Source organism: Oncorhynchus masou, chromosome 28 (genome assembly GCF_036934945.1).
Source record: "Oncorhynchus masou masou isolate Uvic2021 chromosome 28, UVic_Omas_1.1, whole genome shotgun sequence".
Classification (NCBI taxonomy): Eukaryota; Metazoa; Chordata; class Actinopteri; order Salmoniformes; family Salmonidae; genus Oncorhynchus; species Oncorhynchus masou.
Window position 1 is genome coordinate 82877541 of NC_088239.1, and position 12947 is coordinate 82890487.

At 40.7% G+C, this 12947-nt stretch overlaps 1 protein-coding gene across 1 annotated transcript in view; it reads right to left on the minus strand.

Annotated features, from left to right (window-relative positions):
* The window catches only part of LOC135518415 (E3 ubiquitin-protein ligase rnf213-alpha-like), a 106365-nt gene that overhangs the window by 19615 nt on the left and 73803 nt on the right, over positions 1–12947 (minus strand). The window contains 9 exon segments of the mRNA XM_064943587.1: positions 1831–1999; positions 6214–6370; positions 9404–9504; positions 9621–9655; positions 10136–10211; positions 10309–10551; positions 10655–10765; positions 10882–11004; positions 11465–11634. Coding sequence (XP_064799659.1) covers positions 1831–1999; positions 6214–6370; positions 9404–9504; positions 9621–9655; positions 10136–10211; positions 10309–10551; positions 10655–10765; positions 10882–11004; positions 11465–11634 — 1185 coding nt within the window.

Here is a 12947-nt window from a genome sequence, read left to right on the forward strand (position 1 = left end):
TGATTCCAGTTACCAACACTGACAACAAGAACCAGAACCAACGGACGCATCTTGACCTAATATCACCTCCCTTAATATCGACAAGAAAAGATTGTAGAAAATAAATACCACAAATACTGAGATAAATATATATTTTTTTAAATTTGCAGGGAAAATTATATTTGATACTAATACAATTGCTCAAAGAAAGATACATTTAAAAAAAAAAAGTAATAAAACAAATCTAAAAAAAGATAAGGGTAAAAATGATTGGTACCCTGTTTTCAATACTCCAGCACCCCCCCCTGATACTGAGCCTTTTTTCTAAAACGTTATGAAATCGTAGAACACATTGGAAGGGATTTTAAACCATTCCTCCATACAGAATCTCTCCAGATCTGTGATATTCTTCATCTGCTCTTATGGACTACCCTCTTTAAATCAAACTACAGGTTTTCAACGGGGTTCAAGTCCCAGCTCGAGCTGTTTTGCAAAGAGGAATGGGGAAAAATTTCAGTCTCTCAATGTGCAAAACTGATAGACATACCCCAAGCGACTTACAGCTGTAATCGCAGCAAAAGGTGGCGCTACAAAGTATTAACTTAAGGGGGCTGAATAATTTTGCACGCCCAATTTTTCAGTTTTTGATTTGTTAAAAAAGTTTGAAATATCCAATAAATGTCGTTCCACCTCATGATTGTGTCCCACTTGTTGATTCTTCACAAAAAAATACAGTTTTATATCTTTATGTTTGAAGCCTGAAATGTGGCAAAAGGTCGCAAAGTTCAAAGGGGCCGAATACTTTCGCAAGGCACTGTATATGTTAAAAACACCTTGAGGATGGACCCTAAACAACGTTTGCCGTGTTTCTGTCGATATTATGGAGCAAATTTTGAAAAAAGTTTCATTATAGTTGTAGCATTTTCCGGTCGATTTCTCAGCCAAGCATGATGAAGAAACGGGAGCTATTTCGCCTACAAAAATAACATTTGCTATCTAACTGGGAGTCTCCTGAGTGAAAGCATCTGAAGTTCTTCAAAGGTAAATGATTTAATTTGGTTGCTTCTCTTATTTTTGTGAAAATGTTGCCTGCTGCCAGCAGAACCTAGCATAGCATTATGCCATGATAAACTTACACAAATGCTTGTCTAGCATTGGCTGTAACGCACATTTTGAAAATCTGAGATGACATTGTTGTTAACAAAAGGCTAAGCTTGTTTGAATATATTTATTTAATTTAATTTGCGATTTTCATGAATAGGAAAAGTTTTTAGGGGTATTTATGTCCGATGCATTATGCTAATGCATTTGAGGCTATGATTACGCTCCCGGATACGGGATTGCTCGTCGCAAGAGGTTAACAAAACGCGCCAACCAAATTGAGGTATTTTGGATATAAAAATCATCTTTATCGAACAAAAGGAACATTAAGTAACTGGGAGTCTCGTGAGTGCAAACATCCGAAGATCATCAAAGGTAAGCGATTCATTTTATTGCTTTTCTGACTTTCGTGACCAATCTACTTTGCTGCTAGCTGTTTGTAATGTTTTGTCTGCTGAGAGAGATGTCCTGACATAAACACTTGGAGAGCTTTTGCTGTAAAGCTTTTTTGAAATCTGACACGCCAGGTGGATTAACAACAAGCTAAGCTGTGTTTTGCTATACTGCACTTGTGATTTCATGAAAATTAAATATTTTTAGTAATTTAATTTGAATTTGGCGCTCTGCAATTTAGCAGATGTTGACAAAAATGATCCCGCTAACGGGATGAGTGCGCCAAGAAGTTTTAACTGACTTGCCTAGTTAAATAAAATAAATAAATAAAAGAATGAAAAATTCAACTGGCCTTACCACGACGGTGAGGCTTCAGTAGGCTACTGATCATCAGGTGGATGGCATTGACTGTGTCATCTCTCCCCTTCCCCATAAACTTAATCACGTGTTCCATGTCTTTCAGCAGGTGTCCCATGAGGAACAAACTGGGATCAGCAACTTGGGGCTTGATGATAGCAGCAATGGCCTATCAAAGACAAACAAAGACCTGGATAAGACACTAGGAACCAACTCCTTCTACTAGCTAGGGTAGGGACTAGCTCCTTATCCACTGAATAGGGTAGGGACTAGCTCCTTATCCACTGAATAGGGTAGGGACTAGCTCCTTATCCCCTGAATAGGGTAGGGACTAGCTCCTTATCCACTGAATATGGTAGGGACTAGCTCCTTATCCCCTGAATAGGGTAGGGACTAGCTCCTTATCCACTGAATAGGGTAGGGACTAGCTCCTTATCCCCTGAATAGGGTAGGGACTAGCTCCTTATCCACTGAATATGGTAGGGACTAGCTCCTTATCCACTGAATAGGGTAGGGACTAGTTCTTTATCCTTGCTCCTTATCCCCTGAATAGGGTAGGGACTAGCTCCTTATCCACTGAATAGGGTAGAGAATAGTTCCTTATCCACTGAATAGGATAGAGACTAGCTCCTTATCCACTGAATAGGGTAGGGACTAGCTACTTATCCACTGAATAGGGTAGAGACTAGCTCCTTATCCACTGAATAGGGTAGAGACTAGCTCCTTATCCCTTGAATAGGGTAGGGACTAGCTCCTTATCCCCTGAATAGGGTAGAGACTAGCTCCTTATCCCTTGAATATGGTAGGGACTAGCTCCTTATCCACTGAATAGGGTAGGGACTAGCTCCTTATCCACTGAATAGGGTAGGGACCAGCTCCTTATCCACTGAATAGGGTAGGGACTAGCTCCTTATCCCTTGAATAGGGTAGGGACTAGCTCCTTATCCCCTGAATAGGGTAGGGACTAGCTCCTTATCCACTGAATAGGGTAGGGACTAGCTCCTTATCCACTGAATATCTAGCTCCTTATCCACTGAATAGGGTAGGGACTAGCTCCTTATCCCTTGAATAGGGTAGGGACTAGCTCCTTATCCCTTGAATAGGGTAGGGACTAGCTCCTTATCCCCTGAATAGGGTAGGGACTAGCTCCTTATCCCCTGAATAGGGTAGGGACTAGCTCCTTATCCACTGAATAGGGTAGGGACTAGCTCCTTATCCACTGAATAGGGTAGGACTAGCTCCTTATCCCCTGAATAGGGTAGGGACTAGCTCCTTATCCACTGAATAGGGTAGGGACTAGCTCCTTATCCACTGAATAGGGTAGGGACTAGCTCCTTATCCACTGAATAGGGTAGGGACTAGCTCCTTATCCACTGAATAGGGTAGGGACTAGCTCCTTATCCACTGAATAGGGTAGGGACTAGCTCCTTATCCACTGAATAGGGTAGGGACCAGCTCCTTATCCACTGAATAGGGTAGGGACTAGCTCCTTATCCACTGAATAGGGTAGGGACTAGCTCCTTATCCACTGAATAGGGTAGGGACTAGCTCCTTATCCACTGAATAGGGTAGGGACTAGCTCCTTATCCACTGAATAGGGTAGGGACTAGCTCCTTATCCACTGAATAGGGTAGGGACTAGCTCCTTATCCACTGAATAGGGTAGGGACTAGCTCCTTATCCACTGAATAGGGTAGGGACTAGCTCCTTATCCACTGAATAGGGTAGGGACTAGCTCCTTATCCCCTGAATAGGGTAGGGACTAGCTCCTTATCCACTGAATAGGGTAGGGACTAGCTCCTTATCCCTGAATAGGGTAGGGACCACTGAATAGCTCCTTATCCACTGAATAGGGTAGGGACTAGCTCCTTATCCACTGAATAGGGTAGGGACTAGCTCCTTATCCACTGAATAGGGTAGGGACTAGCTCCTTATCCACTGAATAGGGTAGAGACTAGCTCCTTATCCACTGAATAGGGTAGGGACTAGCTCCTTATCCACTGAATAGGGTAGGGACTAGCTCCTTATCCACTGAATAGGGTAGAGACTAGCTCCTTATCCACTGAATAGGGTAGGGACTAGCTCCTTATCCACTGAATAGGGTAGGGACTAGCTCCTTATCCCTGAATAGGGTAGGACTAGCTCCTTATCCACTGAATAGGGTAGGGACTAGCTCCTTATCCACTGAATATAGGGACTAGCTGCTTATCCACTGAATAGGGTAGGGACTAGCTCCTTATCCACTGAATAGGGTAGGGACTAGCTCCTTATCCACTGAATAGGGTAGGGACTAGCTCCTTATCCACTGAATAGGGTAGGGACTAGCTCCTTATCCACTGAATAGGGTAGGGACTAGCTCCTTATCCACTGAATAGGTAGGGACTAGCTCCTTATCCCTGAATAGGGTAGGGACTAGCTCCTTATCCACTGAATAGGGTAGGGACTAGCTCCTTATCCACTGAATAGGGTAGGGACTAGCTCCTTATCCACTGAATAGGGTAGGGACTAGCTCCTTATCCACTGAATAGGGTAGGGACTAGCTCCTTATCCACTGAATAGGGTAGGGACTAGCTCCTTATCCACTGAATAGGGTAGGGACTAGCTCCTTATCCACTGAATAGGGTAGGGACTAGCTCCCTTATCCACTGAATAGGATAGAGACTAGCTCCTTATCCACTGAATAGGGTAGAGACTAGCTCCTTATCCACTGAATAGGGTAGAGAATAGTTCCTTATCCACTGAATAGGATAGAGACTAGCTCCTTATCCACTGAATAGGGTAGGGACTAGCTCCTTATCCCCTGAATAGGGTAGGGACTAGCTCCTTATCCACTGAATAGGGTAGGGACTAGCTCCTTATCCACTGAATAGGGTAGGGACTAGCTCCTTATCCACTGAATAGGGTAGGGACTAGCTCCTTATCCACTGAATAGGGTAGGGACTAGCTCCTTATCCACTGAATAGGGTAGGGACTAGCTCCTTATCCACTGAATAGGGTAGGGACTAGCTCCTTATCCCCTGAATAGGGTAGGGACTAGCTCCTTATCCCCTGAATAGGGTAGGGACTAGCCTTATCCACTGAATATCCCTTATCCACTGAATAGGGTAGAGACTAGCTCCTTATCCACTGAATAGGGTAGGGACTAGCTCCTTATCCACTGAATAGGGTAGGGACTAGCTCCTTATCCCCTGAATAGGGTAGAGACTAGCTCCTTATCCACTGAATAGGGTAGGGACTAGCTCCTTATCCACTGAATAGGGTAGAGACTAGCTCCTTATCCACTGAATAGGGTAGGGACTAGCTCCTTATCCACTGAATAGGGTAGGGACTAGCTCCTTATCCACTGAATAGGGTAGGGATCCCTAGCTCCTTATCCACTGAATAGGGTAGGGACTAGCTCCTTATCCACTGAATAGGGTAGGGACTAGCTCCTTATCCCTTTAATAGAACTAGCTCCTTATCCACTGAATAGGGGGACTAGCTCCTTATCCCTTTAATAGGGTAGGGACTAGCTCCTTATCCCCTGAATAGGGTAGGGACTAGCTCCTTATCCACTGAATAGGGTAGGGACTAGCTCCTTATCCACTGAATAGGGTAGAGACTAGCTCCTTATCCACTGAATAGGGTAGGGACTAGCTCCTTATCCCTTTAATAGGGTAGGGACTAGCTCCTTATCCACTGAATAGGGTAGGGACTAGCTCCTTATCCCTTTAATAGGGTAGGGACTAGCTCCTTATCCCCTGAATAGGGTAGGGACTAGCTCCTTATCCCCTGAATAGGGTAGAGACTAGCTCCTTATCCACTGAATAGGGTAGAGACTAGCTCCTTATCCACTGAATAGGGTAGAGACTAGCTCCTTATCCACTGAATAGGGTAGAGACTAGCTCCTTATCCCCTGAATAGGGTAGGGACTAGCTCCTTATCCCCTGAATAGGGTAGGGACTAGCTCCTTATCCACTGAATAGGGTAGGGACTAGCTCCTTATCCACTGAATAGGGTAGGGACTAGCTCCTTATCCACTGAATAGGGTAGGGACCAGCTCCTTATCCACTGAATAGGGTAGGGACTAGCTCCTTATCCACTGAATAGGGTAGGGACCACGGGAAAGAGCTAGGAGTTTCTGAACGGGCCACTGCCACTAAGGCAGATGTACTGTACGAAGCAAAATGTCACGTCACAGCTAAACAAATCTGCTGGCTATCAACTTAAAGCCAGGAATAATTCCTTAATTGAAGTCTATGGACAAGAAATGATAGAGAAAAAGGTATCTGCTGTCTCTCCCTTCCATAGACTGCTTTCAAGGTAAGGAAACATATTTGAGTGAACTGTCCCTTTAAATCACACAAATCCATAGGTCCCTCTAGTATGATTTGCCGCGTTGTACCTGTGGGTTACTTCTGGTTCCTAGGAGCATGGCTATGTGGGTGAGAAGCCGGACCAGGTTGAAAGGAACAGAGGACATGCTCTTTGTGTCCTGCATGTCTGGGTGGTCCCTCCGTCGAGGGTGTCCCAGGACGTGGCCAGTCTCAGTACTGTCACCTCTTATGAAAAGACAAGAAAAAATGTTTTCATTCTTCAGTACTGTGACTCATTAAAAGCCTCACTTGGGAAATTACATATATATTTTTGATGTTTTGGGTTTCTACTAACCATGTGTATGTGACCAATAAAATTTGATTTGATAAAGCGTACATATTCGATAACTGTAATATCATTAGTTATGTTCAAACATTCCCTCCATCTTGTACCACTATAAGTTGTTTATAAGTTCTGGTTCCAGTAGTTTATTGTTTTTCTAAAGAGATGATCAGTTGGATAGGCTGTCTCCAAGATTTTCTATATTTTCATATGCAAATATATATATTTTTTGACTCAAATAGGGTTCCCTCAAGATTTCTCTGACATCCAAAAGATTTCAAATCGAAATGTCTTCATATGAAACTTTTAAGTTGCATGTATTTGAAAATATCTACATTGGTCAGTCTAAAATTGCTTTTGAATTATTTTTTGGAAAGACATTTATTTCCTATTACCAAGTCATTTACAGTTGCTATACCTTACGTTTTCAATGTAGACTTTAAGCAAGTGTGTTGTAGGCCACTCTAAGGCACTGCATCTCAGTGCTTGAGGAGTCACTACAGACACCCTGGTTCGAATCCAGGCTGTATCACATCCGGTCGTGATTGGGAGTCCCATAGGGTGGCGCACAATTGGCCCAGCATCTTCCGGGTTTGTCCAGGGTAGGGTTAGGCTGGGTTAGGCCATCATTGTAAATAAGAATTTGTTCTTAACTGACTTGCCTAGTTAAATAAAAGGTTGAATTTAAATTGTAAAAATAAAGAAAAGCTATCCAAGGATTGTTCCATACTGTTGTGTTTTAGCGAGTGATATAAGTTTTAATTTTCTTCCATATTGTATACTATGAAGTTAATGTTCTTAGCTTTATCCTTTGTTAATACACCTCAAAATATTCTAGGAGTGAGCAGGCACATCTTCAATGTGTACCCGGGTGTTCCTCTGTAGTGCGGGGCGGCAGCGTAGCCTAGTGGTTAGAGCGTTGGACTAGTAACCGGAAGGTTGCGAGTTCAAACCCCCGAGCTGACAAGGAACAAATCTGTCATTCTGCCCCTGAACAGGCAGTTAACCCACTGTTCCTAGGCCGTCATTGAAAATAAGAAATTGTTCTTAACTGACTTGCCTGGTTAAATAAAGGTATAATAATAAAAAAGTGCCTTTAAGGCTGGAAGGTTAAAAATCTCCCTCTGACTTAGGTGTAAAAGATGTCCTATTGATTTGATTTGCCCTTGTAAAGGTTTGTTTTGGGTATACTTCAGAGAATATCTTCGGTGGGGTAATTGGTATTACCTACAAAACATAAATGCATTCTGAAGAGGTTTATTCTAACTAAGATCTATGGGAAGATTGATCCATTTCATTGGCTTTCATATTGTAATGGGATAAAGTTATCTTAAAATATTTGTTGTTTGTTGTCAGTTACTAATTAAGCATCCTAAGTATGTCATGTGTTGTGGTCCACTTAAAGGACAGCTGTAGATTGTGAGTTATTATATATATTTCCTATTGACATTTTGTTATTTATTTTTAAATTCACATTATTTTATAACTGCGATCAGTCTATAACCGCGATCAGTCTATATTCTAGATCAGTCTATATTCTAGATCAGTCTATATTCTAGATCAGTCTATAACCGCGATCAGTCTATATTCTAGATCAGTCTATATTCTAGATCAGTCTATATTCTAGATCAGTCTATAACCGTGATCAGTCTATATTCTAGATCAGTCTATATTCTAGATCAGTCTATAACCGCGATCAGTCTATATTCTAGATCAGTCTATATTCTAGATCAGTCTATATTCTAGATCAGTCTATATTCTAGATCAGTCTATAACCGCGATCAGTCTATATTCTAGATCAGTCTATATTCTAGATCAGTCTATATTCTAGATCAGTCTATAACCGCGATCAGTCTATATTCTAGATCAGTCTATATTCTAGATCAGTCTATAACCGCGATCAGTCTATATTCTAGATCAGTCTATATTCTAGAGCAGTCTATATTCTAGATCAGTCTATAACCGCGATCAGTCTATATTCTAGATCAGTCTATATTCTAGATCAGTCTATAACCGCGATCAGTCTATATTCTAGATCAGTCTATATTCTAGATCAGTCTATAACCGCGATCAGTCTATATTCTAGATCAGTCTATAACCACGATCAGTCTATATTCTAGATCAGTCTATATTCTAGATCAGTCTATATTCTAGATCAGTCTATAACCGCGATCAGTCTATATTCTAGATCAGTCTATAACCGCGATCAGTCTATATTCTAGATCAGTCTATATTCTAGATCAGTCTATATTCTAGATCAGTCTATATTCTAGATCAGTCTATAACCGCGATCAGTCTATATTCTAGATCAGTCTATATTCTAGATCAGTCTATATTCTAGATCAGTCTATATTCTAGATCAGTCCATATTCTAGATCAGTCTATATTCTAGATCAGTCTATATTCTAGATCAGTCCATATTCTAGATCCGTCTATATTCTAGATCAGTCTATATTCTAGATCAGTCCATATTCTAGATCAGTCTATATTCTAGATCAGTCTATATTCTAGATCAGTCTATAACCGCGATCAGTCTATAACCGCGATCAGTCTATAACCGCGATCAGTCTATATTCTAGATCAGTCTATATTCTAGATCAGTCTATATTCTAGATCAGTCCATATTCTAGATCAGTCTATATTCTAGATCAGTCTATAACCGCGATCAGTCTATATTCTAGATCAGTCTATAAACGTTATAATAATGAACCATAGCCTGTAGGCCAAGTAATCCCTGGCAGATACATTCAGCAGCGTAGCCATCAACAGGAAAAATATATAATTCATTCATTTTCAACAATCATTTTTTGATACGGATTGCAAAATCATCCTTCCTCCAAAGGACATTTCTATGGATTTCATTTCAGATAGACCCCCCCCCCCAAAAAAAATCATAAATATCCATGGGTCAATCTCGTATAGAATTGCCCACTTACCGGATCTGAGCAGTAGTGAAGCCCGCGACAGGATTGTGGCTGCGCCCTCCGATCTCAGCTCCACAGTCCACACAACGGCTCGTCTCCATGGGCTTGCCACACTGAGGTGGTGGTGGGGGGTTAGAGAGGAGAGGAGGAGGGACATGATTGAAGGAAATGTAACTACAGTCATGATAGGCCACACTTCTTAACCCAGAATCAACTAAATGCTACATACCTCACCAATGGCACAAGGGTGACCATTCGGACAATCTGTGGGGTGCAGAAGTGAGCACAATGACGGATCATTTTTGGCAAGGAAAAATAAGAGGGGGGGGGGGGTTTCATGGGTTCATGGAACAAAAAGACCGCCCAAAAAACTAAAATGCATTAAAGGTACCATGAATAACAAAATTCCATTAAATTCAAGGGGCTTTATTGGCATGGGAAACATGTGTTAACATTGCCAAAGCAAGTGAGGTAGATAATATACAAAAGTGAAATAAACAATAAAAATTAACAGTAAACGTTACACATACAGAAGTTTCAAAACAATAAAGACATTATAAACCAAAATCTATGATGCCTGAAGAAGCAAGCCGAAATGCCATAGTCATTTTGTTACTCTTTTGTTTCTTGTTTCTGGGACTTTTGAGTTTTGTAACATGCATTTACCCATTATAACTTTCTGCATTCCAGTTTTAGCTGTTACTTGTTTTTTTGGTTTTTAATTGACTGAAACAATATACTTACTGTACCACGACATCCCTCTAATGGCCTGGCGTACAACTGCAAGCATATCCTCCGGCATGGTGGGTATGAAGGCTCTCTGTTATTAAAAGTAATACATATATTTCATTGAGTGATTTATGTTGAAGAACAATAGGTTCTCTGCAGATTGTAGGGAGTAAAAAAGGGGAGCAGACCTGCATGTTAGTTGGGAAGAGAGCCAGCTGCTGGAGGGGTATCAGTAGGCCCTGGTTCCCACAGAGCAGCACTGCAGACAAGTGGATGGCCAGCTCCACCACCACCCACTGGGCACCAGAGGCCCCGGTCTGGACAGTCAGGGGACCCAGCCGGTTGGCTACCAGGTCCAGGGCGAATTCCTTCACATTTTGGCTTGCAAGAAACGTTGAGGCCTGGATGAAATCCACCAGTGTTTGACAAAACTAGGAAAAGAAAACGGAACATTAAACAAAGATGCTGTATGTAGAGACAAGTCGCATATGAGATGAACTTTACCACAGTATCATCTCCATGGGTTCTTCTTACCTCAGAGTTTGGATGGAGGTTGGGATTGGCTGCTCTATAGAGACAGGTGACTTCTCTGAACAGAGCCAAAAGCAGGTATATTGTCCTCTTATCTTTTGGACACGAAGAACCCTACACACATACCGGAACAAATAAATCATGCTTATGCTTGTAAACAGGATAGAACAATTATTCAGACATGTAAAATCACTGACTTCAATTTGCTATCTCTATGAGCCTTTCAATACCTTACAAGCACGATCTATATCCTTAATTTTGCCCTCCAGTATCGCTTTGGCAACCACATCTCGGATAGTCTTGTAGTCCTCTCCACAAACAAGATACTGGTCAATCTGGCTGCCATCTTGATTCTGAAAGACGGTGAAATGAATGTGGGTGATGAGTGTGAATGAGATGAGATCCCCCCCCATTTTTAAATTGAATTTATATTTTTTATTTAACCTTTATTTAAAGCACAGAAAAGCTTGAAAAGCTTTCTAGAAATTCAATCAGTTAATTACACATGAACAAATGTGTTATATAATCAAATGAATAGAGAGCTACATACAAGGTTAATCAAATCAAAAGTTCAAATCAAATGTATTTATAAAGCCCTTCTTACATCAGCTGATGTCACAAAGTGCTGTACAGAAACCCAGCCTAAAAAAACCCCAAAACAGCAAGCAATGCAGGTGTAGAAGCACGTAGAAGGTTAATCTCCTTATAGGTAGATTGTTTATATTGTCACATTACACCGGAGAGGGGCAGTGCCGTGCGTTCTTTTACAGGGTCAGCCATTATAGTAAGGAGCCCCTGAATACAAACCAGTACCATCTGCAGGACCTCGCGAGGGAACAGCCACTGCATATCTGCCACTGTCAGGAAGTGTTGGACATACTCCACTCCGTGCTGGTTGCAGATCTTACGGATCAGGTAGACCCGATACCAGTCATTCCCACTGCGCTCACACAGTTCTTCCACACTGGTCAGGAATTCTCTCTCTGATGGACCATAAATGAGGTAAAAAAAAAGAAAAAAGAAGTGCAACTTACTTGAAAATATATGCACATTTTATCCAATGCCTGAATGAAAATACTATATAAACCAGATCAATGATACCCAATGGCCTGAATGAAAATACTATATAAACCAGATCAATGATACCCAATGCCTGAATGAAAATACTATATAAACCAGATCAATGATACCCAATGCCTGAATGAAAATACTATATAAACCAGATCAATGATACCCAATGCCTGAATGAAAATACTATATAAACCAGATCAATGATACCCAATGCCTGAATGAAAATACTATATAAACCAGATCAATGATATCCAATGCCCTGAATGAAAACACTATATAAACCAGATCAATGATACCCAATGCCCTGAATGAAAACACTATATAAACCAGATCAATGATATTCAATGCCTGAATGAAAATACTATATAAACCAGATCAATGATACCCAATGCCTGAATGAAAACACTATATAAACCAGATCAATGATATCCAATGCCTGAATGAAAATACTATATAAACCAGATCAATGATACCCAATGCCCAATGAATGAAAACACTATATAAACCAGATCATATAAACCAGATCAATGATATTCAATGCCTGAATGAAAATACTATATAAACCAGATCAATGATACCCAATGCCTGAATGAAAACACTATATAAACCAGATCAATGATATCCAATGCCTGAATGAAAATACTATATAAACCAGATCAATGATACCCAATGCCCTGAATGAAAACACTATATAAACCAGATCAATGATATTCAATGCCTGAATGAAAACACTATATAAACCAGATCAATGATACCCAATGCCTGAATGAAAACACTATATAAACCAGATCAATGATATCCAATGCCTGAATGAAAATACTATATAAACCAGATCAATGATACCCAATGCCCTGAATGAAAACACTATATAAACCAGATCAATGATATCCAATGCCTGAATGAAAACACTATATAAACCAGATCAATGATACCCAATGCCCTGAATGAAAACACTATATAAACCAGATCAATGATACCCAATGCCCTGAATGAAAACACTATATAAACCAGATCAATGATATCCAATGCCTGAATGAAAACACTATATAAACCAGATCAATGATATCCAATGCCTGAATGAAAACACTATATAAACCAGATCAATGATATCCAATGCCTGAATGAAAATACTATATAAACCAGATCAATGATACCCAATGCCCTGAATGAAAACACTATATAAACCAGATCAATGATATCCAATGCCTGAATGAAAACACTATAT